The following is a 26180-nucleotide window of genomic DNA, read 5'->3' as shown; positions in this document are numbered from 1 at the left end:
GGTCTGCGGTTGTTGCTGCTGCTTTGATCAAAGGCCACTCAGAGGGGACACTGATCTTTAGCCACACACAGAAAGAAGATGCTTTAACATTTGTTCATCTTTTGTTTTGTTCTTCAGCGCAGGCTTTTGTTGCTCTTTTCTTCAGGTGGAGTCTGAATCTAACTGGGTGGAGGGGCATCATCCCCTGACACTGTCACTACTACAGTCGGCGTGATTTTGAAAACGCAGCCTGAACTGATAAAGGTTATTTCTATAATCTGGTTGCGTAATAGCGGACGCTCACATACATTACTGACCAACCAAGTTTCCGTGGAAATAACAGCATATCTGTGGATGACACTCCCACGGTTGGTTTGGCGTACAAGAGGAACAGACTGGCGGGGAGGAGCAACCGTCACAACAGCATGCAGAGCCCACCAGCTCTGTGGAAGGAAGCGGAAATAAACCGAAAACCTTATGCTACTTGCTAGCTTAAGGCTCCTAGGACGGGGTGTAAGCGACACTACACATTTATCGTTGGTTGCCTCTCTAGAGGAAGCAGGGAGAGCATAATTACACGATAGCATTTTGTTTATTACGGGGGCGACACCAAAACGGAATATCGCGAGTGGTAAGTTAGTCTAACGCTTTTTTTTCTTCACACAAAAGTTGGGCACTTTGTGCTGTTTTCTCGACGGCTGGTCAAGTTCACTAATGTTAGCTGAGCTAACTGCCTGTAAGCTAGCAACAACAGCTTGCGCTATGAAAAAAAAAAGAGGTGTTTTCTTCCTTTTCACATTTGCCAACGTGAAGCTAACCAGTAGGCCTCGGGTATTTATGAATGTATTGTTAACCGTTTCTAAGCTTGAGCGTTTTTAATATTTTTTATAACGATGTCTTATATTTGGATGTTGGCTTTATCAAATGGGGGTAAGTTTGATATTCACTCTGCATCGCAGTTATTGTTGCCCGACCGTTAGCCGGCTTGCTAGCTCTAACGTTCTAGAAGAGTGGGCGCAGTCTATTCGCTGGAACTGAATCGATTCGTTAACAGGCGACTACAGACTCCACAAAATGCGCTGTGTTGTTGAAAACGGCCGGGGCGTAATGTTTAAATTTTGACCTTTATGTCGACTATAAACGACGGCGATCATGTCGTAAATTAGCGAGGCTCCTTGCAGTTCATCTCCCCTCAGACCTCAAGCTTCCTCTTTTCATTAGTTCAATCTTTACTGCCACATCTGACGTGCCCGTGTGTATCGTTCGTCTTCGATTACGTTGGATTGAGCCAACATGTCGAGTTGTTTACAGTTGTTTCACTTTAAACAACAAGCTGTGACTCCTCGCGTTTTTTTTCGCCCTCTGATCGACCCCCTTTATCTTTAGTTGGGAGTACGGTGGGATCTGTTTTTAAGCTGACTCAGTTTTTTTTTTTTTTTTTTTTTTTTTTTTTTTTTTTTTTTTTTTTTTTTTTTTAAATCTACAAATCAAGGAGTCAGCTTGATGAGTTGTCCTAAGTTTGTGAGTCTTCGTCATCTGGCTGGCTGTCAGCTTTAATGGCCTTATTAGGTGCAGACTTGAATTAGTGTGCGCTCATCAGAGCTGTGCCATATCGTCTTAGAAAACAACTTAATTGGATAACGTGCCTTCATCTGTTTAACTCAGTAACTTTAAGTTGAGCCACTGTATCACTGTCAGCTCTGCTTAAGTAAAGATCTTACTTATCTATGACCGGGCTTGGAGGCTGTGGGTTAGAAGTTTCCTATGATTGGAAAAGATGATGAGAAATTGCCTGCTGTGTTTTCGATAGTCATTATTGACAGTTATTAAAAGGCATAGATCAAGGGAGTGTGTTGACATCGTCCCATCTAAGACGTTCCTGCCCGGTCTTGGTGGACCATGTTAATGTAATCTTGTTACAGGTGAAGATCTTGTGTCAGTGTGCCTTTTTAAGTGGTCCTCCCCACCTGAAGCTGCTACACTAAACCTGATTCTGAGTGTTGCGTGGTTTCCCTGTCTACAGGTTCTGTACTGTGACCTTTATGTGAGGTCTAAGCCCTGAAGGAACGGGTCAGCGGCCGGAGGAGAGACTTGGAGACAAACTATTTGACCACGGAAGCTCTGGATACGTGCTAGCTTTTTTTCTCCTCCTTTTTTTTTTTTTTCCTTCCCCCCCCCCAAAAAAAACTCACTCCTAGAGAAATAACTTCGGGCCGAGCCGTTTTTTCCAACGCGCCACGGGGACCATGGAGGCCATTGCCAAGTACGATTTTAAGGCTACCGCTGACGATGAGCTTAGTTTCAAGCGTGGAGACATCCTCAAGGTAAGTGCCAACTCCCGTCAATGTTGAGACTCGCCTTTGTTACTCACGATTATGAACTGATCGGGAATGTTTTCGTCCTGACGCCGTGTTGGGGCGGAAACTACGGAGGGCTGAAACTACCACGACCTGGAACAAAACTGCATAAATGTCTAATTAAATACGTTTATATGACGATGAATGCTACCAAAATTAAGTTGTAAAAAAAAAAATAATAATAATAATGTATGCAAAAATGATTGAATGTGAAATATATACATTTGTCTGCAGTTATTTAGGTTTGTCTTAATGTGGCTCTTCATTTACTTTGCCACCCAGTTTTTGATTTTATTTGGAATATATTTATTTCTTTATTAAGAAATATATATTTATATTTACAATTTCGTTGTTTGTTTTTTCATTATTATTTACCTTAACAGCATATTGATCTAATTAATCACTCGAGTTCTTTACCCCCCGCCCCCCCACATTTGATTTGATTTGATTTTTGGTAACGCGTTGGATCAACAGATGTATTTTCTTTAGTTTCCTCTTTGCATTTTCTCCCCCTGTTTATTTCCTTTCCAGTATGCATCATTATGTAAATCAGGGGGGCGGTCTTTCTGTGTATAAATGTAGAATTGTGTTGAGTATTATGTAAACGGGTGAACACTGATGTTCTACAGAAGGCACAGCGATGATTAAAGAGGGAGAAGTGCAGAGTTTTCCATGCTGAACTATTTAAAGATACCTGTCTGAAATCCCAGGCTGGTCCAGATCCTCCGGCATGATTAGCTTGTCTAAAGCTTTATGCTGTCTTGGACCCTGAAAGGTATTCTGTCCATACTGCACTTTTCCTGCACCGTGACTCTTTGGATATAAGCACAACTCTTACAATCTTTCATTCCTTTTTCTTTTGGGCTTCGTCAGTGTTTTACTATCCATATTCTGCAGTGCTGATGGCACTCAAACGCCACTCTTTGGCCGTGTATTTTTGTGTAGTCTTTCATTCTGTTTTGATCGGTCCAAAAAAAAATAAAAATAAAATGCTTTTTGCTATATTACATATAAGAATAATGTTGTATTGTAGTCTTAGCCGTTGTGGACGAGCAGATTGATGTCACTGCTGTTTTTACCCCCCCCCCCCCCCCCCAAAAAAAAAGAGATTTCACCAGACAACCTAGAAAAGACTTCTTATCTCAGCGGGGGGAAAAGTCGACTTTGGAAACACCGAACTAAGTACGGCTTAAGCTAAATTTGCATATGTGAGAAAGTGCTGTACGTTTCCTCCCATTTCAACAGACTGGCTGTTTCATTAGAAAAGGGTCGAGCTTGTAAACCGATTGCAGTGTTGCATCCAAGGATCTCTTTAGAAAAACCACGGACTTCGTTTCCTCCTAACTTACTCAATGTAGATGAGATTGCGTTTTGGTGCCTGGGTAGTTCAGACTGAACTTAGCATCTGTAAATGGGTTTTTACAACATTTGATTAACTGATTATCTAAAAAAAAAAAAAACAAAAAAAACTTTCAACGCCCACATCGTGTTTTTCAGTCCCCCCCCCCCTCGTGTTTTGCTTTTTTTTTTCTTTTTTTTTGGGGGGGGGGGGGGGTTGACTGTTGGGTAACATACTTTAAACGCACATTGCAGCTATGGTCTGTGCAGCAACTGAATCTGAAAAGTGTTGGAAAAGCCGGCGTTGATGTTGCCTCAAGCAAAGTCCGCATTTCTTCTGAATTATTTGTGAGACCAGTTCATTTTTTGGAGATGGAATGAACCGGCCATCTCCCTCCGTTCTTTCATTCTTTTTTTTATTCTATCCTGTTTTGCTCTCCGATTCCCTCCCCGGTGCTTTTACATTAGTATCAATTCTGACTGTTTCGCCTCAGGTAACTTATGAGGAACGGGATCGAACACGCTTGTGTCATTCACTAAAACTCAAACAGGCTCACATTTTGACCTCTGCTACATTGTTTCTAAAACATAAGGTTTTTGGCTGTATTATGCACTTATGTTTCACAGTTTTTTACAAAAAGATGCAACTTTGGAGCATCTTGGAGCACTTAGTGGTGCGCCTAGGCCCATTTATCCAAGCAGGAGGGATCTAAAACATCTAACATCTTTGCCATCTAGAACAACGCAAACTTAAAAAAAAAAAAAAGCACATGCTTTATTGAGTATTTTTGCACTACTGCAGCTAAGACATTTCTCATTGGTACTAAATACAGCTCCATGCAGGAAAGAAAGAAAGCTTGTCATGTCCCTTTATAAGTTTTATGAATTCTGGGGAAAAAAGCTTTTTGGTGGGAAGAGTGTTTCAAACTCAAAGTGGTGTTGCAGCTCATTGTTATAGTAAGCTGAAGAGCCCACTGTGGTGTGTGTGTGTGTGTATACTCTGTTTCTATTGGCTTTGCTCTTTGCACTCAGCCTTTTAGACCAGTTGGATAGGTCGCTTATGTAACAGTTGTTAAAACGTCAATGGCACTAAATTCTGACCTCGGCTAACAACGTTGCATTAATAAAAGTGCCCGCTCATAAAAAGTCAGTCTTATTTTTAGAGCTGTTCTCATTTACATTAGATGGACATTTTTGATTTGCCTGATGCTGGACAACACGTTGCACGCGAGCATTTGGAGTAGCTTATTATACATATTAAACCTTTATTTTGGCCCACTGTGGGTCCTTTGCAGCTATCATCTGTGCTATCTGCTGATACTAATACTAAACAGCTCTGCTCCCTGGACAAAGGGTCCCTCTCATAAGAGAGCAGCCCTGTGTTAAGGCTTTGCATGTTCGTAGCATCATTAACCTCACACTATTTTCAGTATCATTCGGAGACCGTTAGCTGCATCACTAACTGAAGACCATATCTCGCTAATATACAATGAAGATCTGTTTTTTTTTTGTTTGTTTTTTTCATGTTTTCACTTTGGACCTCAAGCCTTGCTTTACTAGATATTCAGTTGAAAGTGTGGTAACGCAGTATTACTGTTCTATCACACTTTCAGTGTTTACAATGCGTTGATGATTAGGTTTTTGTAGACGGTGTTTTCAGAGGCTGCTTTGTTTTTTCTGTGGCCCGGACGGGGAAACGTTGCCATCCACAAATAGGCTTTTCAGGTGACAGTATATCTCCATTCAGATGTGCTCTGAGCCAAACTTAAGTATTTCCCAAAATGCTATTAAAGCTAGTTTAATCACAACAAGTGAAAAAGAGGAATAAGATAACATTTTTTCTTGCAGTTATTTTGACCTTCCTGTGCATTTGGTTCAGCAAAGCTAGTGTGGTTCAGCACTATCTTGTGGGATGTGCTGTGTTCAATAAGTCACGAATGGGATCAGGAGGTTAGTTGCAGGCTGCATTCTTCACTGAAAGTCACAGTGGCGAAGCTTGGATGTTAGACAGCTCCGGCTCTGGCTTAATGCCACAAAGCCGCATAGCTGTTTTCCTCTTAGATGATTACATAAAATACTTTTTTCTATCTGCCACTGAGAGGATGAAAAGGTTGTTTCAGGGACATGAGATCCTAAGTTAGCCTTAACAGTCGTCATCAAATATGTCTGCGGTATGTCTTTATTGCTTGGCGTAATGTCTGATATACAAAAGACAGGGTTAAGTTTCTGGTTGGATCAGAATTAATATACATGCCATGTAAAAAATATCTTGTATTGACAGAATCTAGATTGGATTGGGAAAAAAACTCTTTCAAGGTGAGCAAAATTAATTTCAGGTTAATATTTTACTTGAACTTAAAGGGAGAATATTTTTGCTGCTTTGAATTGTTTTTAAAGATGGATGGTAAAATACAATAGAATAAGAATACTAAAAAATACAATGAAAATAAAACGCTCAATTGGCTGCGTCGCAGAGAGGGAGGTGTGATTGAAATCTTTACTGATCTCCCACGTTGGGGTGTTGTTTTTGTGGCTTGGCAACAAGTGAACTGGTGATGTGGGCTCCTGATAGACAACATGGATAGAAACTCACAGCCAGCAGTTCAACAGCCGGGGTGCAAGGCTCCTTCTCAGTAACATGTCAAGGATTACGCCATCTGTTTTCAGGAAGCACTGAAATCCGTCTTCCTTTACTTACTTCTCTGTCGCCAGCCCCTATCTGCCCATGTAGTCTGAAAGGTAGGCAGAGAGGTGTGAAAGAAATGATATTGCCTAACTAGTATTCCTGCTGCGTCCTCAAAGCTCGTGCATTTTATCTGCTTGCGATCTCACATTTCCCGTGACGAACCACGGAAAAAAACGGGTTTCTAACCTTCTTCCTCCTTTCTCGCTGTTTTGCTCGGGGTGTGCGTCCTAGACATCTACTCTTCAATTCATCTGGATTTGGGATGTCCTCATGAGCATTTTGGACTGACTATAGCTACTTTCAATTTTAAGAGCTCCGCCAGCACAAGCTCTTGCTTTTGCACTTCGGGCGCTGTTGTCATTTAATCTGCTCAGTGAGTGGCTGCTGCTCATCATGTGATGTGAATGAAGAAAACTTTCTCTCTCATTGATCATTTTAGTGTCAATCGGCTTTGTTTCCTATTTAGGCCACCTTGCTAGTGATGATTCACATTTGTTTGACCAAGCCACACTCTCCTCTAGCTTTTGAAAATGCTGCGTCCTTTAACACTTAACACAGTATATACAGCATATCTGGTTAATATAAAGTCTTTGTGCTTGTACTCTACACGTTGCATTTACTCCTTACGAGTAAAGGGCAGACGGATCTGGCGAAAGAACCTTCCTTATTTATCTTTAAAGGCAGTTTCAAGCTGTTGAAAACACTATTGAAACTCTGCGTCCGAATACGACGACAGATTTGCTCCATACACATTTACATGTGTACTCTACAATATTTTACATACAAGATCATGCTCCTGCGCTGTCAAATGCTTTTGGTCGTGGCCCAGATATATCGGCACTGGAGCATGATCTTGTATGTAAAATATTGTATGGTACAAATGTATAGAGTGTGGCCTTGTGACAAATTTGCATAATGCAGGCAAGTGTAGTTTCACAATGTGAACTCTCGTCATGCATATACAAAAAAGGGGAAGTTTCCTTTCTTGCACACCTTCCTTTCTTTTTTTTTTTTCTTTTTTTTTAAGTTTAAGTTTTTTTAAGTTTAACACTTATGGTGCTTTTTGTGGTGTAAGTATGAGGTTTGTGCCAGATGTTTTCACAGGTTATTCCCACGTGTAAGGTTTTTTTGTGTTAAATTGGTCGAATCAATGACTCAATTGTCGTCATTTTTTTTTTTTTTTTTTACTGCCGTAACCACTGACGCTGTGAAAATAAATGAGTTCATAGACATTCACAGCAGTCTATTCGCTCAAATACGCAGATGCACATGACACACAAACCGCCTCCAATGGCTTACATTTAATCTGAATCTGCCATCCACCTCTGCATTTTCATCCTGTTCATCTGATTGTAAAGAAGAATGCGACTGTGTGAAAGCCCGGGTTCAGTTTCTGTGTCAGAAAAATGGTCTAGAGGCAAGGCAGCAAGCAAGTGTGAGCCACAGTTGGCGAATGCCATTGCCCTGAGCACTCAATGCTTGTTCTCATTTCTTCCTTAAATAAATTAAGATTAGCAGCCTTTATAGCTGACAGAATCAGCTCCCAATAACAGATCTTTGCATGCTGCCCATGTAAGATCCTCAGCAATGTGCTGCTTTTCTCTGCAAAATAACAGTTTGGTCATTTAAAGTCTACTCTGATCATGCTACTTTGTCAATATATTTCATAAAATTGTTTTAATTTAAGATCACTCCGGAAACTGAATTGCGTCACCAGCAGAACTTAAAGCTAGGACTATTACGATGATAAATGTTCATAATAAAGGGTTATGCATCAGCTAACAAAGGAGAAATTTGAAATCTCTTGTTGTATCGAAGTATGGACTCATCATCTGTAACAATGTAAAGCGATAACTTTTTCCACAGTTGAACAAGAATACATGCTAACGCACCTTTTTGTGTTGATAGCAGGTTGTTACGTTAAAGCTACAGTAGCACACCTCCGGCTTGCGAACATATCGGCCTGTTTAGCATAGCTCTAAAGCTGCTTCTGTTTACTCTTGACTCTGAAAGGTCTCAGCATCAAACAACGTGTGCCAGAATGCTCCGTTATCGGCTTTAAGAGCACAAACAAGAGCTGCCTTATAAACTCGATACACACCGGACGTAAAGACTCGGTTGTGTGCTTTTTCAGCTGCAGTTTACATAAGAAAAAAAGAAAAGACAAACATTAGCCACAAACACTCATGCCTAACAGCCACAAGGGACTTTTTTTTTTTTTTTTTTTTTTTTTTGCTGCTCAATGAACAGAGCAGAGCCTAAATTTGCCTAAAGACTGAAGGGACTTTTTAAATGGTCCTTTAACTTTTAGAAGGACTGAGGATCATTGTAGTCCCCAGAACTTTAGTTTTTTTTTTTTTTTTTTTTTTCCCTCAACTTCTTACATCAGAGTTGGTACAAGACGAAGTCTCTGTGACATAATGACATCATCACGGGTCCAGAGGACGTCGCCTGACGTTGATTGGTCAAACAGCTGACGGCCGGCGTTCCATAAATAGCTTTCATCTATGTTAGCCTTACGAGGTTTAGAAATTTGAGCCAGAATTTTAAACATTTGTAAAAAGTATGACTAGTTTATACTGCCTTCTACTGTTAATCTTCTTTGAATTTAGAATTCCCCCAATTCAACTATTGGGTCATATTTTGAAGCAGTTTACGCCACGTCAGGCCTTTTTCGAGCCTCCAGTGAAGCTTGCCTTAGTATGCGGTGAAGTTCTCTAGTTTAGGACATTAGTTGCCTCCCTGTTTCTGAGTGTACTTACGGTAATGTTACAGTATAGCTGCTTTCACATCCTGTTTGATGTCTCTTCCAACCCCCCAGCAGCTTCCTGTATCTCCAAAAAGCAAACTCCAGCAACTCTGCACCTAACGCACTACAAAACAGAATTATCACAGTCGATCATAAGCTGCTTCCTTTTTTTTTTCTGTTACACGCGTAGAATTGGCAGAAAAATGTTTTACTTTTTTTTTTGTATCATGAGGTTGTATCATGAGCCGCTTTCGGACTGTAGGAACCTTTGGCAGTTCTAATAACCTTTTAATCCGCGGGGCCGTTTTCTCCCGCATTCGGACATACAGGAACTCGGGACCATCTCCCTCAGTTCCTATAACCATTTCAGCTCCTTCTCCGAGGTCGGGTCTTTTCAGGGTTCTATAGAACACATCTGACGTAGGTGTTTGGTGTTCGGTAGCTACGCCCCATGTCATGCTGTCACGGCTGAAATGTTTCCTCATACGACACGGACACAACCTCCGGGTGTTTAATAAGTTAAACTTACACTTTGTCTCCTTTGTCTGCAGCGCTCTGCTCTCCTTTCTTACTTCATGAAACAAAGAAGTATCGCCTGCGCTCGAAACCTTCGTCTCCTGACTCTCTCTGTGAGCTCTTCCAGCCTCGATATTAGTCGCCTGATTTGATCGCCATGATTAATATCACCATCATGCAGACCATGAACACGGTGGCCTCCCCGCTCTCCATATTAGCTTCTTTGTGGTGTTTTTTCTTCTCTCCTTACTTTAACCGGGTTTTGTTTAGTTTAGTTTTGTTGTTGAATGTGGCGCTAAACGGCTAAAGTAACATGTCACTGACGCAGACGGCTGTGCCGCATCAGTCCCGACCTGGTCCTGACTCATGTGCGAATGCAGACTGAAACAGTTCCGCTGGGGAAGGACAGTTATCAGAACGAAATTCGAGTAGGACAGTTCTTATAACTGCGTTCTTAGAACGGCTCTGTCCGAAAGCGGCTATTGAGGACGATGGAGCTGTAAGCCAGTTACCTCAGCACTCATCCAATCCTACCGTTGATAAAGTATTATTGAATTAAATAAGAAATTGCCGACTGCCAGAGAGCCACAGCTTTACATCACACACCTCCTGTGCTGCATCATTTCTGCCTCCCTCTAGTTTATTGTGAGCTTCTGTGGGGGGGGGGGCAGTGCACAGGAAGACGGTTTATCTTCTAAACTTATGTCTTAGTGCCATTAGTTTCTGCTTTTAAATGCTGTTCTGAACAGCATTTGGCGTTTGCGGTCACTCTGTTATCCTGACCAGCGTAGCTGACCGATATCGATAAAGCCCCTTTGCAAACTGGATTTACAAATGCTGCTTTGAGCCAGATGGTGAGATTAAAATGCTCTCCGGCATCTGTAGATGTTGTTGGGTTTGGTGTACCAAAATGTATCAGAAGCTGCGTTTTCAATTTAAAAAAAAAAAAAAAAAAAAAAAAAAAGGATTTTATTTGTGCTGCTGTTTTGATTAAAGACCGTAACAAATGGTGACACGAACGGCATCTATTTTCAATAACTTGGCTGCATTTTGAATGCGTGCTGTAGTGCTTAGACATGTTGAAATGTAAGTGCTGGGAAAGTTTGATTTTCTAAACTTTTTGGGACCCCCTTGAAAACGAGGTGATTCACCTCAAGGGGTTTATCCTAATAAAGAAATTTGAATTATAAACTTAAGGTTGAATGTTGGGTCAAAAAAAAAACATTTCTTTCTGCTTGGAACCAAACAACCAGAAAGCTGTCTGTTTAGAGTGCCCAGTGGAAGATGTTTAAAGTTCAAATATTGTCTTATCGCAGTGATGGAAGAAAGCGTGTTTGCATTTGCATTCATCTTTTCCTGCCTTGCTCCCATTCCGTTCTTCGTGTGTCTGTGTAATTGAGGCGTCTGCTTAGTCAACACACAGCAGTCGGTCTTCTAGGTCGACGTGTATTTGTACCAGCAACTGCCGACTCCGGCCTAATGGCTACCCAACTGGGCAAGTTTTAATATGTCAACACTCGCATCTGCCATTTACTTTTAAGCTGACATCTGCTCTTTCAAATCGACACCATTTCTGTGAATTGTCTACAGGAACTGTCAGTGTACCGTGTATCGTTTGTTGCTGTGGGCTTAGTGACCCCTGAGTGTCTCATTCGCCCCAGATACCAATATAGCAGTGTTCTTCTTGGTGTTTTATTTATTTTTGTTATAGAGACACTTCCTCGTGACACATTTTTAGTCGCTGAAAGACGAACACGCCCCATGAGTTTAGGCTCCATCGATGCGGGGCACACAAGCTGAGGTTCGTCACATCAGCCATGTGGTAACCTGTGAGAACGACTCGGATCTTATCAACCCTGCACACACAGACCCACATCAGGCTGTTGAAGTGATCGCACATTCTGAGGTTTCTCTTTTGCGTGTCAAAAAGGGCCATTTTTTAAGACTCGCTCCGGCATCTCGAGTGTAATGAAGACGAGGATGAAAAATTTAGATTAGATTTAGCATCTGGTGGTAACCGAAGGAGCTGCGCAGTGTAGGAATGAAACGACTAGTTTCTCTTTGAGTAGATTCCCTTCGATGTGGTACCACAGAAACTCTTTTTGCAAACCCTGCTCCCACAGATGGAAAGACAGTGAACTCTTGCAGATCTTACAGCTCCTACAGCTCTGAAAAAGAAGTGCGTGCAGTCTGTTATTTGCCCTTTGATGATCTTTCCTGAACTGATCACAAGGGGCGTGATTCTTCAAAGTGGTCCTCTATCTGTCTTTCTCTTGTCTTTTTTTCCCCCCATTTCTCCTTCCTTTTTTGTTGCTTTTTCATCCTTTTGCTGCTTGCCTCTCATGGTCTCTTCTTTTTTTTTTTTTTTTTTTTTTTTTTTTGCTGCTTATCCCCCGTGAGTGCGTCAGAACTGTAATTGGGTCTCTCTCCTTCTCATCTCCACATCACTCCCTGCTGATGTGCCATAAAGACGCTGACAGCTGTACTTAAGCTCAATGTTACAATTTCTCCCGTCTGCCTTTTTCTTTGCTTCAGCTTTCGTTGTTACGCTGCACAACATGTGTTCAGCGTTTGCTCCTGAATGCCCGCTGTCGCATCGGTTTACTGCACAGGTTTTTTTTTTTTTTGGTTTTTATTTTTTGTCATAAATCCTGAGCGGCTGCATCTGATTTGACAGGCAAAGTTCTCCAGAAGCCATATTGCTGTAGAGCTCAAAGGCACAGTCAGACGTTCAGCCTTCTGTTTATCCCCTCGCTTGGAAATATAATGGCTACTTTACAGCCACAAACATAATAAGGGAGCCTCCCTGCGTGGTAATGACCCCAATCATGATTTTAATAACAACAATATGAGACGTCTCAAATTACTAGAATCCAATGTAATCTCTGTGTTGGGCTGGCAATCATTGCCATCCCTGGCGCTCGCCTGTCCTGGTGTAAGTCTGTCGCCCTCCTGCTGTGAGCAAAAGAGGTTAGGCACAGGGTTGAGGTTTTTTGTTTTTTTCCCTTTTAATCTGTCTGTCCATATACATCATTATAACACCTTCAGGTTATTTAAAATTGACACCCTAATGCCTCATCCACCTTTTTAAAAACCTAATCCCGCAGTCACTGCACACTGGCCCAGATAGTGTGCTCTTTAGGGGGGGGGGTGAATAATTTTTGTTCCTATTGTAAGATCCGATGACATCACAATTCAGTTCTCCTCTGCTGCCAGTATGTCATCATGCCAAGCCTTAGATTCCTCCAGGGCATCCGCACAGTTACCACTGACACACACTTAGATGTGTTTAAGCATCTCTTAGTTCTTGTGCAATCACAGGACTCCTGTTTTTTCTCAATATTCTCTCCGGTTCTTTGTCGAGCCAAGCCCACTTGATGCGGTGACATGTTTGCTAGATATCTTTGTTAATGCCTAAGCAAGCCACAGTCTGTACACGGACTTTGAACTTTCCCAATGCAGATCTTTTGTTGGGTTTTTTTTTTTTTTTTTTTTTTTTTCTTCCTTGAGGATGTCAAATTGACAGATTCTTAAGTCCTCTGACATCTCTATTCAAGGCCAGTAATAGTCAAATGGTGTTACCATGTTTTCAACCATTAAAGTGCTCTTTCCTTTTAGGCTCCGTCTCCACATGAACTGAGGGCCAATTTTACATTTCTGCACAACTGAGTTGCTTTTTGTTCCAGTCACAAAGAAGCGCTTCTCTGCCTGGCCTTTGGTAGGCAACAGATCATTAGTTGTTGTCGAAATGTGTCCACGGAACATAATTTGTTCTCTTCGAACGAGGATAATGTTATTTTAGCTAGGATAAGAATATTTGAGCTCATTATGAATATATGTTTTCTTTGCACTTTGGTTTAGTGGTTGCACTTTAACATTGCGTAATAAAATAGTTTGCTATTTTTCAGCGGTTTCGATCAGATGATTAAGTGTGGGTAGTTCTGAGACTCAAAGGGCTTCATGAGGTCCTTTTAAAACATGCTGGTAGGTTCAACGGGCTTTGGAGTTTGGGGTTCTGATGAAGCTTTACCTCCTCTGTCTTACTATCTGGCTGACCTGCTTTCACACCCAGATTAACTCTCTCTTAAAGTAATCCTTTATTGCAATCCTGAGCACACAGTACAGATGTATTTTTCATCTCTCTGCTGCAGCTCCCCCTCCACGTCCACCTCTCTTTAACCACCTACAGTTTGTTTTGGGACACTATCTAAAAAGTTGCTTCAATGTATGTCTAAAGCAACAATGCCATTCCGAGCAGGGATATTAATTTCTTCTGTCGCACACCCTTTTCTTTCTTTTTTTTTTCCCCTTAAGTTGCCAGAAAGGGGAACATTAAGGTCTCAGCGCAGTGGCCTTGTGATCGTTACTTGTGCTCTTTGTAAATCAAAGCAAAAACAATCGTCTCCTTCCTCGGCTGTAAAAAAGCGTTTATTGTCGGCAAACGCAGCACCGACTCTGCGTCAGAGGACTGAACAAAAGAAGCAGTTGTGCGATGCCACGGTTTTGCAGAGAAAACGCCGACTGAATGGTTGCACGCTTGGCTTTAATGCGACAGTTATCTGTGTTTACTGTCACACATGAGGTTGCGGGTGGAATTGCCAAATTATTTTTAGAGCATGTGATTAAGAGAGAGATATAGGGGGAGGAGGAAGATGACAGGGGCAGCTGTGGAGGAGATAATCCCTGGAGCTCAGCCTCTCCAATAGACTCCTACAACTATTGTGGTTCAACCAGATTGAAACAAATGAGAAATACAAATCTGGACGGAGGAAGGGAATGCGTGTCATCCACAGAAATGCAGCAGGCAATGCTGGGTCGGCACGGAAAGTTCAGTTTCAGACGAAAATGCTGCGGTTGTCTCCTCTCAATGGTTTTAAAAAAAGAAACTGCAACCCAAGCAAATATATTATTTCTGCTTTTTGCTGCTATTCCTGCAGTTTCGAAAGCCCTCTCATAGATTCGTAGAAGCATTTGGGTTGAAAAAACTTTTAATGAGCATTGTTCTTTCTTTTTTGAATAGGTGATGACCGACGATGACGCACAGTAACCGTCGTGGCTATCAGAAAGAAAGCAGCTTTGCATTTGCTCTGTTCTTCAAAGCTGAAGCCTGCGTGCATCTTTTTAGTAAAGTTTCTGAAAAACACTCCCTTCCCTTATTTGCGCTGAACGGAGGCACAGCTCCTGTGTTACAGCCCATCCATCACAGACATATATGAGCTCCTCCCATTTCACTTTGCCCTTAAAAGCAAACGAACACATTGATGCTGCTGCTTTCAGACTTCCTCTGTTTCCAACAGCCACCAATGTTGTCTTTTTACTAGAAGACGATGTAACAAATAAAATGTAAAAGTAAAGAATGCCCCTCTTTGATGTCGACTTGCATTAGGGCTGCGTGATATTTAAAACAAATAGATAAATAAAATGTGGGCTGGAATAAGGGCTGGAAACATTCCTGAATGAGCAGGGAGTTGTTTCTCACATTAGAGAAAACATAAACTCACCTCTCCAAACTCTGATGTGTGCATGTGCAATAGTCACAACTTAAGAGTTGAGGCCTGATGTGCCACAATAACACAGAGTTCTGAAGCCAAAGGGATATATTGTAAATCCTTGGTTAACATCTAATAAGTGATCTAGTTGGAAAAGTTTTTTTTTTTTCCCCCAGCAGAGGTTAAAGGCTTGGGTCAGCTGAACAGCAGTGCTGGAGCTGGGAGGGGTTCATGGGCGCTTCAGTGCAGTGGATGCTTGCCAACATGTGGCCTTGAACCATAGTTGTGAGGATGAGTCTTTCTACCCCATACTCTTCCTCACACAGTACTGTCCAAGAACACTTTTTTTTTTTTTTTTTTAACTCTTAAAGTGTCGGTTTCGTTTCAGAGCATTTGAAGAACTGTTGTTGCTCATAAACTCGTAAAACATTGCACACCACCTCTTTCGTCTCACTCAGGACTTCCAAAAGCACCTCGGGGATGAGCCTCATTCCTTGGATTAGTTTTACTCCAGCATGCATAGATGGAGCAAATCAGTCACTTGCACCATCACATGTTGCTCATGACTGCGCTCAGGGCGCTGTTCTTGTGTCTCAGAGCGAGCTTTCCTCTGAGTCAACAACACACGCAGGATTTGATTAAACAGAACCCTTCAAGGATGGAATGCGTTTGTTGTTGCAGAAAGTAAAGAGTGTCGCTTTGACCGGCGTCTGTTTTCTTTTTTTTCTGGCACCAAGCTCTGTTAAATGGCAATGGTAAATTGTTTTTCCCATCATGTGGGGATTTGGTTTAGTTGTGGCCAACAGTCATGACATTTTTTTTTGCAATCATGTATTTTTGGCATGTTGATACTTCCCTTTAGTCTCCACTTCCTGACAACGGTTTGGCTGACTGGGCATGTCGAGTCTGGGGAGGTAGTTGATGAATTCATATCAGTTTAGGGCTTTCGGTAAAACAATTTACTGGGTTTCTGCCCCCCTTCCCATCATTTTTAACTCTTCATTTTCCACTGTGTTCGAGTCACAGCTACTCTCTCACTCCCGAGTGGTGGAACATTTAATGTGTGTGTGTATATATTTTAGCTTTTAGTGAAGCGGCAGAATTGAGGAAGTGGCATTGTGATTCAGCAAATTCACATAAAGCAGTTTGCTTGGTTGTGTACACGTCATGTTTTGCTGTCCTTCTTTAGAAGTAACCCACTTCCAAAGAGCTACACGATGGCAGTCAGGAGGCGTTTGTGGCCACATACAGTACAAAGACTAAGACCTTTCGCTTGAGTTTCGGTTCAGACGGAGAAAAAGACATTAACCAGAGTAAATGCGCTCTGACACTTTGCCCCTGCTGTCTGTAAATCCACTCTATCACACAGTACATTCCCACTCCTGCCTGCTTTTGATTTTGGTCCAAGGCCACTCCCTCGCCCAGTAATGCTGGTCTTATGCGGAGTTAGCAGCTGGGGAAGACCAGGGACAGCTGGCATTCTGCAGGCTCACTGGAGCAAAAGGACCTTAGTCACTCACACTGCACGGAGACCAATTGGACAGCTGTCCTGGGATTGGCAAATGGTAGATTATGGATTTATGGGGAGAGAAAGGGGGAGGGAAATGGTAACTGGTCAGCACTTATGTCGGCCCTTTTATCCTTCGCCAGTGTGCAAGATGCTTTGCAGTATGTTTCTCATTCACCCATTTCCACAAACATACATGTGCACACGCGTGGGGGGTTTGCGCTGGCCTTACTCGGGGCCATTTGTCTTGCTCGGGGGGAGTTTAGCGCGTAAAGGAGACAAATTGACGACCCTGAGATTAGTAGAGCCCGCTGTCCCACCTGTCTTGCGGGGAGCAGCAAGAGGGATAGAAACAACAAGGCGAGGAGAGAAACTTGTGCAACTGTAAACCACAGCAATGTTTTCTTTCCTTCTTATCAGGCTTTATACCCTTGTGTTGGCTCAAAGTCAGGCTAACTTTATCACTGCTTTCTGCAGTGTCACTCAAACAAACGCTGCATGACTCTGCTACTGCGTATGCTGAACTGGAAATTTGCACATTTCTCACATTTGTCTTGATCTAATCTTTTGTGTGTGTGTACACATGCAAAAACGGGAAAGTCGATAATAACACATTGTGTGACATGTCATTCATTTTTAATTTGTACTGACGATGATGTAACAAGCCTGGCATCTTTATGTTTTTGAAGAATGGAGAGCATCAGTCTTCAAACACACATTGAACTATAGTTTCTGTTCTACGTCCAAGAGAATTTCGCTCGCAGATTCTTCTTCTTTTACTGAAATGAGTTTGGTTGCCCCTGCTGTTTGTTTTGTAGTTAACTGATGTTTATCTTACATCTATCAAAGGTAAAGTACACGTACCTTCTAATGTCACAGGAAATTGAACCAGTGAAATGTTTTTTTCTTTCTTTTTTTCATCTCGGTTTAGTCGTCGTCTCTCTCTCTTGTTGACATTTGTTGTATTTGCAGAGCTGACACTCTTCTCTCTTCTCTTCCTGTTCTTTCAGGTATTAAATGAAGAGTGTGATCAGAACTGGTACAAGGCAGAACTAAATGGTAAAGACGGATTCATCCCCAAGAATTACATAGAGATGAAAGCCCATCCGTAAGTATTGCACGCATTTTCTCTCTGTCCTTTTGAGAAAATTAGTTTGGATTGTTGAGGTTTTTTAGGATGACACTATTCTGCAGCAGTTGAACAATAACTATCCAGCTATGGACAGCTATGTGATATCCTGGCGCTCGTGTGTGTTTAAATGTTTTTTTTTTTTTCTTTTAGATAAACTTACTAAGGCGCTGTGATTGAGACCTTTCGTATTTCTAGTAGCTGCACGGTTACCCTCGGCGCTCTATTGGCCACAATAGACGTGTGACGTCAAAGTCGGCCAATGCATTTTTTTTGTAAAGAAAACCACTCTTGTGTCCAGGAGCGCAGCACTACGGTGAAAATTTGAGTGCGCACTCGGGTGTTGTGGCCGTCATTGTGGATCTGAGCCATTAAATACCCCACAGCTCCCGCAGAGTCATTTTATGTGGGCATGGATGCCTTTTAAATACTTTTCCACTATCGTCAGAAGCCCGATTTTTAGGGTGTTTGAGGATGTTTTTTGTTTATTTTAAATTTTATTTTCAGCAGTGTACAACTTGGGTCTTTTGTGACTAAGTCATCAGCGAGCAGTGGAACAAACTACACCTACTGTACTTTGCATAACCGCCACTCCAAATAAAGCGAAGAACACAGTCGCGTTGTTAAAAGCAAACCAGTTTCTGGCCTTAGAGCCCATCGCTCGCGCACGCCTGTGTGGTATCATTCATGTGTTGAACGTCGTTGACTACATCTTGGCTGGATCCTCGGAGAGCATTCCCTTTGGACCCACACTCGGTGCCAGATGAGCTCTCTCTCTTTATTAATGTGCTCGGAACCTCTCACGCTTAATTGAATATTGACCTCACTGCATCACTGCTGTGCTGCAATCACATGGAACTCTGTAGGTTTTTTTTCCTCCTTTTTTTTTTTTTTTTTTTGGAAGTCAGATGTTGTTGTTTCTTTTTTTTTCTGTCACTCGTGCTGATGTCACAGGAACACTCAAGTGTTTTCCTGTCCCTTGTCATGGACGTGGGCGATCGAAGCTCGGCTTTAGAGCCAAACATCTGAACCGCTTCCTTTTTAAAGGTCCAGCGTTTTACGCTTTTGGTTTATATTTCAATTGCAAGTAATCCGACACCATGAGAGCAGTTTTACCCTCGGCTGATTAATAATTGATTCACCTTCTTGTGAACCTGTTCATATAAAAGCTGGGTTTTGCAGAAAGACTGTTGGTTTCCTGTATATTTTCAACACTTGCTCTTGGCTTGCTAAAACTCTCAAATTAAGATAGTCCTGTATCGTTTTTTATAATGAAATAGCTTGCAGGGTAAATTATGCCCAGCCTAGATCACAGATAAAGCTCAGATTAGGACAGATTGTGTGTTATGCCTTCCGGAGGAAATGGTTTTGGTTTATATCTATAGAACTGTGTTTTATTGTAAATGTATTTTATTTATACAGCCCTTTACAGACAATCCTTACGATGTACCAAAGTGCTTTACAGCAGGTAATAAATAAAGAGAAGAATAAGTAAAAACAAATAAAAGAACAGTGAAAGCAATAAAATACAACAAAATCGAATAAGATAAAAGTGTCATCATACTACTGGGTATTAAAAGCAATTCTAAATAAGTAGGTTTTTAGCCTAGATTTGAAGAGGCCCAGGTCAGAAATAAGACGCAGCTCAACAGGGAGCTTATTCCAGAGCCTGGGCGCAGCGACAGAAAAGGCTCGGCCACCCCAGTGTTTGTATTTTGACCTGCAGGCACTTCCAGCAAAAATTGATTTGTTGACCTCAGAGCTCTACCAGGATTGCAGACTGTTAAAAGCTCAGATAAATATGATGGGGCGAGGCCGTTAAGAGCTTTAAAAACAAAAATTGTAACTGTGATTATTCGGAAGTGGTCTTAAAAGACTAGAGACCTAGTTTGGCCTGTTCAGAGTTTGGTTCTGCGCCAAATCTGTCATTTTTGTTTGTACACAGAGCTGTGCCCCTGTCCAACAATGGCCGTGTTGTGACTGACGCTTGCGTTTTGCGTAACACGTCTAAGAAGAGTTGTAAAACGGCACACGGGCTTTAGAGAGCCCCCCCCCAATAACGGTGAGCACCTGTGTGTCGCTGATAGCGATGCCCGTTGTTCTCTGGTTACCTCGGCTTCATTAATTGCGCCGCTATCACGTCTATCAAACAGGGAAAGAGACTCGCCGTGCGGTGCATGCTGTCCTGCCCAGCACTGATACAAAGTGTGTTTCGAGTCGGCCGCTTCATTATTGATTTCCACCTGCGTTCAAAGGAGCCAAAATGCAATCTTTTGGCTTACTGTACTTTTTAATTATTTACTCAAGTAAAAGCTTTCACTTGCTTTTCTTTCTCACTCATTTCCTCCATCATGAGCTTTGTCACAGTGGTATAGTTTTGGCGACTAAAGGAAAAGAAAAAAGGATGCCACTTTGAATAACTGCAAACGTGCCCACCTTGAACCTCTCATGGAATCTGTTACTTTTACTGCTAGTGAATGGACCTTTTAGAAAAGTAAATGTTTTACAGTGTGATTATGGGGACCTTATAGTTTCCTTTGGACAGCATTTTGAGTCGGTGGTTAGCACTGTTGTCTGCTCATTTCACACATTTTGGCCGACAGGATATGAGAGGGCTGTGGGAAGTTTGAATGCGCTTAATTTGGCCCCTCCAGTTTCCTCCTGCAGACCTTACGCTGGCAGTAAAGCTGAAGTCATGTGTGTGCGTCTGCATGAAGTCAAACGGGTTGACTTCTGGTCACCAAGCCTCGCACTTAACCTTTCTCTTGTCTCCCTTTCTGCAGGTGGTTCTTCGGGAAGATTCCTCGTGCCAAAGCAGAGGAGATGCTAAACAAACAGAGGCACGATGGCGCTTTCCTCATCAGGGAGAGCGAGAGTGCACCTGGGGACTTCTCTCTCTCCGTGAAGTACGTGGTGCCACTCGAACGTCGCACGAGGGGGGAAAACATGAGTCACACGCTTTCCTACAAATACAGTTTAATATCATCCTTATATCAGCGTACAGTTTCCTCACAAGTGATCGGGTTCATAAGCTTCCATGCTTGGCGCGACTGAGTCATCAACCAACCCATTTCCTTTTTCTGTTGGAGTTGCAGTGATGGCCCTTTTAGTGATCGGTGTTTTCCAGTTTTAATAAGTCAGCCTTTAAGTCCTTTGTGTGTCTGGGAAAAACAAAACAAACTGAGGGTTAATTTCCTCTTATCTGTCTTTGTTCTCTCTTTTGGTAAAGGCTGTTGGGAACATGTAAAGTCGATGACACGATATGGATCTTAATTACTGTCTGGACTGTTAGTCAGCCTGTCGCTACTGATTCATTTGACTAATACTAGGCTCTAAGAGACACACCTATTGGATAATTGAGGTTTGTGTCTGTTCCACTACATTCATTTGAATGTGTGCACTGCCCTCAAAACAACTATGTACTACAGACACCGCTGTAGGAACCTGCACCCTTAAAGGCCTACAGAAAGGTGATTTTTTTTTTTTTTTGCACAAAACTGAAATAGCAGATCGATTCCTTATATACCATGGAATTTTTTTTATGATTTTAAAATAATTTTAGGCCCCTGGATCCTGAGTAGGCCCAATAAACTATCACCACATTTGACTCGAATTTGGCAAACTGGAACGACAGGTGCGTGACGTCACGAGTGCCAGCTGCTGGAACAATCACCAGTAGTTCTAGTAGCGAAGCCAGCAGTTTGCCAGACCTGGACAGCTTCTTCACGGCAAATTTCGATGTGTGCCGCGGGACGTCGCTTGGAAATATAAAACGTTGGGTTCAGTGCAGTTTTTATTGCGAGTAGATGTACGAAGTGCGTGTGTTGTCCTCAGCACCAGCAGCTCACACCACCGGGGACAGAGGAAGCAGAGAGACCTGCGGTCGGACAGGAATCCACCTGGCGGAGAGCGAACACACTCTCCGCCCGGTGGAGAGTGGAAATCAGCCGGCAGAGCGATCATGTCCACGTCGGGGCTCTTGATGATCACTCTGCCAGCTGATTTCAGGGCAACCATCCCGCGGTGTGTCCACTCTCCGCCAGGTGGATTCCCCCTGAGTGTCCGCACCGCAGGGAGCTGAACACGGCGGGATGGCTCCGGCTGATTTCACCAGAGAGGAGGCAGGCGGACAGGGAGGCACAGACACAAGTTCCGACCGCAGGTCTCTCTGCTTCCTCTGTCCCCGCAACATTTGAAACTTTTCAGATGAGAAAGTAGTCGTTTAGATCCCCAACGTGTTGAAAACCTGACAAAATACCGGCTGTTTACCATTTTGTTCCGACGAATTCGGCGCTGCTAAAGCTAGCCGCAGTGAGCAACGCACTTCCGGTTATTTTGACAAAATAAAATACCCGTTGCCTTTTATCATAGGGAAAGCCATTACGTGCTGTTGTTTTGAAAACAGGAAGTGAACCTACCCACGTTGTAGCTAGCTTGAAACTGCGGTTTTGACAGGAAATGCCGGGTTGCCACCGTCCTGCAGTGCTTCTGTCTCGGCTTGTATGGTGTCGCGGGGCAACTGATTTGTCACTCACAAGTTAAATTGTTGCTAGATTCAGCCAGATTGAGCCCGAAAGTCGCTAGATTATTTTTTTTGTCGCCAGAGATGGCCAAAAGTCGCTAAATCTAGCCAAATTGGCAACACTGAGGCAGCCAGGAAAAACCATGGCACTTGTGACGTCACACGGAAGCCCCGCCCCCAGTCTGGAATTCCAGGAAGGTTTCCTAGCGGCAAATTCAAAATCGCAAATTTCATGCGTTTATGAAATGTTTTGGTGTAGAGTCCAATGATCATTATTGTTCCTCTGTGTATGTATTATCATCATGTATTGGGTTTAGTGTCAGCTTTCTGTAGGCCTTTAATGCTCAGATTTCTGCTGAACGTCTCCTTCTCATAGTTTTTCCTCTCTGCAATCTGCTGCAGGTTCGGAAATGATGTCCAGCACTTCAAGGTCCTTCGTGATGGGGCTGGAAAGTATTTCCTATGGGTGGTGAAGTTTAACTCCCTCAACGAGTTGGTGGACTATCACCGCACCACCTCGGTCTCCCGTAATCAGCAAATCTTTCTGCGAGACATAGAGCAGGTCCCCCAGGTAAGGCATCCCGTTCTGGGTTTCGTGGCATTTCTTAGCAGGGTGAGAACCATGCAGACATTTAGATATTTCTGCCGAACCAGGAAGAGTTAGCGGTCAGTCAATGCAGGAATGCCAGGTGAGAAATGTGTCACTACTGGGCTGAGTGTTAGAGGTCACTGATCACAGTTCGAGAAAGATGTGCAAGAGTTATCTGGGAGAAACGGCACAAGAATGCCGGGTTCCTGTCATGTGAAGATTCTGCATAAAGGCATTAATAGTTAAAGCGGAACTCACCCTTTAAACAACATCGTGCCCAATCACTATATTTGACCATAATATAATAGTGAATTGTGCTGCCACTGGGTATTATGTCTTCATATTAAATATAAAACCTTTGCATTTTTTAGAAATGGTGATTTGACGCGTCATGAAATCACCGGAAGAAAAAATAACAAACTACAACAATTCTAATTAGTTATAGTTCTACTTCATGCACGTAGTTCTAGCTGCTATAACAACCATGTAATATCCTGGAACTTGGCGTCGCTAGCCTAATGCAAAAGGCAGAGAGAGGGAGAGCGATTCTGTTGTCAAGAACTTGGGAGCTAATGTGCGCTGTTAGCACTTAAGCACTTCGTGGATACTACAGAAACGTGAAGATTGTGACGACGTGACAAATTTGTTTTGTTTAGATCAACCACTCTCAGAGATCGCATGAAACACCGATGGCGGTGTCTTAGCTCTGTGTTTGGGTAACCCAGCTTGACCGTCGGAGCCCAGTCCACTGGCTCAGTAGCTAACAACGCGCTGGGGCAGCCTTCAAAACAAAGCCCAAACGTAGCCCGTATTACATTACTGTTGATTGGCATTTAACAACATAATACTTTACTGCACTACTACAAAACAGTTAGATTTCGCGCATACCTTTGACGAAGTGGTCACCGCAGACACGAGCATTTGCAGATTGAGCTCCTCCAGTCTGTAAACGTAGGTTAACTATCCACTTTTTGCGGCATTGTTCTGTGAGTTTTTTCCATTTCTCACCTCTATGGGCGATTACCTTCGGTACTCGATAGTAACCCTTTCCCTTCTCTCGGTTAGACCGATTGCTACATCCAAAAACGGTACAAAACTGAGGTATTTTGGGCAAAAAGTGGCAGACAAAACACAGTTGCCCACCACCTGGGTTAGCGCGCTTAGAAAAATACGGAAGTGACGTCAAGTGAAACCCTTCTACATTAGAACTATAACTAATTAGAATTGTTGTAGTTTGTTATTTTTTCTTCCGGTGATTTCATGACGCGTCAAATCACCATTTCTAAAAAATGCAAAGGTTTTATATTTAATATGAAGACATAATACCCAGTGGCAGCACAATTCACTATTATATTATGGTCAAATATAGTGATTGGGCACGATGTTGTTTAAAGGGTGAGTTCCGCTTTAAAGTATTTACCTGAAGTGTATCATAAACGTATCATGTTAAACATGTAGGTTCAGCCCCGAGAGAGGTTTTTTCAGAACTGTGCACTGCACGTACCACAAGCCACAGAAATAAGCAGCTAGCTGCACTTTGTCTTACACTAAGTGAGCAAATAAAAGTCCAGCTCACTGCATTCTTCACGGTGTTGTTTATCACCTGAACTGGAACTAGTAACAATAAAAAAGCATCAATACTAGCGTCTGAGTCAGTGTTATGAACTCGGCTTGATTCTCAGTGATTATGTCTCCTCTCTGGGTATTTTTCTAAAGAAAGTTTAGAAAGAACTACAGAGGCAGTTCACTTTAAATCCAGTAGAGTTTCAGCTCGCTTATTATGCTAATATCCTGGAGACTTAAAGTCCCTGGCGTGCAATTGTTACCTTTTTACCAACAAGACACCCCGTGACGCTGTTGGAAGTGACTGCGCCGGCATTAATGCCGCAGCTAAAGCTGAAACAGCTTGGGCTTTGCTTGATGGCTCGCAGATCGGGTTATTTGTGCATTTTACGGAAAGCTACTCAAACCTCGCCGATTTATTATCAACTCCGCTTTCACGCCCAAGTGTCGAGATGCATCGACAATAGGAGGACAGAGAAAGAGAGAGTGAAATGGTGTTAGCCACGCAGTCTGCAGTTAACCACAGCTGACGGACAGCAGCAGGGGAAGGCAGAGAGGAAACCAACCAAACCAAACCCACTCAGAAATGACAGCAAGAGTAGATGGTGCAGCTAAGATGGAGGGAAAGGGGCTGATTGTGTGTGTGTGTGTGTGTGTGTGTAAATGATCATTTATCCCAGTGTCAGACTCTGGATTTAGCTCTTGGAAAACATGAAAGCAAGCCAGTGTTTTCCCTTAATAGGCTGCTTCATGTCATGATATTGCTTACAGGGCATTAGTGTGGTTATTTCATATTTTTCTGAATTTGCACCCTTTTTATTTTTGATCTTTTTTACAAGTCTGTCTTACAACCTCTCCCCTCCATCTTTTCTTCTGATTCCTCAGCATCCCACATATGTGCAAGCGCTCTTTGACTTTGACCCCCAAGAGGAAGGAGAGCTGGGTTTCAGACGCGGCGACTTCATCCAAGTCCTGGACAACTCTGACCCCAACTGGTGGAAAGGGGGCTGCCACAGCCAAACGGGCATGTTCCCACGCAACTACGTCACGCCTGTTAACCGGAACATGTGAAAACAGTCTGACCATTTAAACAACAACAACGGCAGCAGCAACCATCACCACCACCACCATTATCATCATTGTTCTTGATCTCATCACCACCCCTCCCCTCCAACCCCCCCTCACCCACCCCCTCCTATCCAACCCTCAACCACCCCTGCACCTCTCTTGACCATCCCGCAAACACAGGAAGAACAGGAAGAGCGCAAACAACTGAAAGAGAGAGAAAACAGGAGTAGTGCTGTCATGGGCGCTGTGTGGGTGGCGGCTGAGCAAAAATCAACTTTTATTCGTGCTGAGACTGTTCATCTCCCTACTGACCGACTCAGTGAGGACTGAACTGTCTTTGAGGGAAATCTAAACGCCGAGAAACTAAAGCGTAGCGCACCGACCGTGAAGATAACCAAATGATTTCTACCGCGCCCACAGCTGCTTCTGTCTTCTTCTCAACTTCTTTAACATTCAGCTTTTTTTTTTTTTTTTTTTTTTTTTTTTTCCTTGTCTTTTCTGCATGTTGTTTGTTTTTTTTTTTTAAATAACTTTAACGAATTGCCTATCGATAAACCCTAACTGTGTTTTAAAGGAAAATGCGCCGGAGGAAAAAAAAAACGGGAAAAAAAAGAAGAAGAAAAAAACAAAAAAGAAGAAATGGTTTAAAAAAAAAAAAAAAAACGAGTACAAAAAGAGAAACGAGAAG

General features: G+C 42.6%; 1 protein-coding gene across 1 annotated transcript; it reads left to right on the top strand.

Annotated features, from left to right (window-relative positions):
* The first annotated feature begins 235 nt into the window (after positions 1-235).
* On the top strand, positions 236-26180 carry grb2b (growth factor receptor-bound protein 2b). Its single transcript, XM_075453585.1, has 6 exons — positions 236-610; positions 2003-2303; positions 17632-17729; positions 20534-20656; positions 22675-22843; positions 25310-26180. The coding sequence occupies exons 2-6, from the start codon at positions 2226-2228 to the stop codon at positions 25493-25495; spliced, it is 654 nt and encodes a 217-aa protein (XP_075309700.1). The 5' UTR covers positions 236-610; positions 2003-2225; the 3' UTR covers positions 25496-26180.

Source organism: Odontesthes bonariensis, chromosome 21, assembly GCF_027942865.1.
Source record: "Odontesthes bonariensis isolate fOdoBon6 chromosome 21, fOdoBon6.hap1, whole genome shotgun sequence".
NCBI lineage: Eukaryota > Metazoa > Chordata > Actinopteri > Atheriniformes > Atherinopsidae > Odontesthes > Odontesthes bonariensis.
This window is presented reverse-complemented; position numbering and strand designations above follow the sequence as displayed.

What these genes read in the sequence shown, in the direction of transcription:
- grb2b (XM_075453585.1), top strand. Translation starts at nt 2,226, where the DNA reads ATGGAGGCCATTGCCAAGTACGATTTTAAGGCTACCGCTGACGATGAG. An exon ending in AGCGTGGAGACATCCTCAAG is followed by an intron (nt 2,304 to 17,631) that starts GTAAGTGCCAAC and finishes CTGTTCTTTCAG; the next exon opens with GTATTAAATGAAGAGTGTGA. An exon ending in ACATAGAGCAGGTCCCCCAG is followed by an intron (nt 22,844 to 25,309) that starts GTAAGGCATCCC and finishes CTGATTCCTCAG; the next exon opens with CATCCCACATATGTGCAAGC.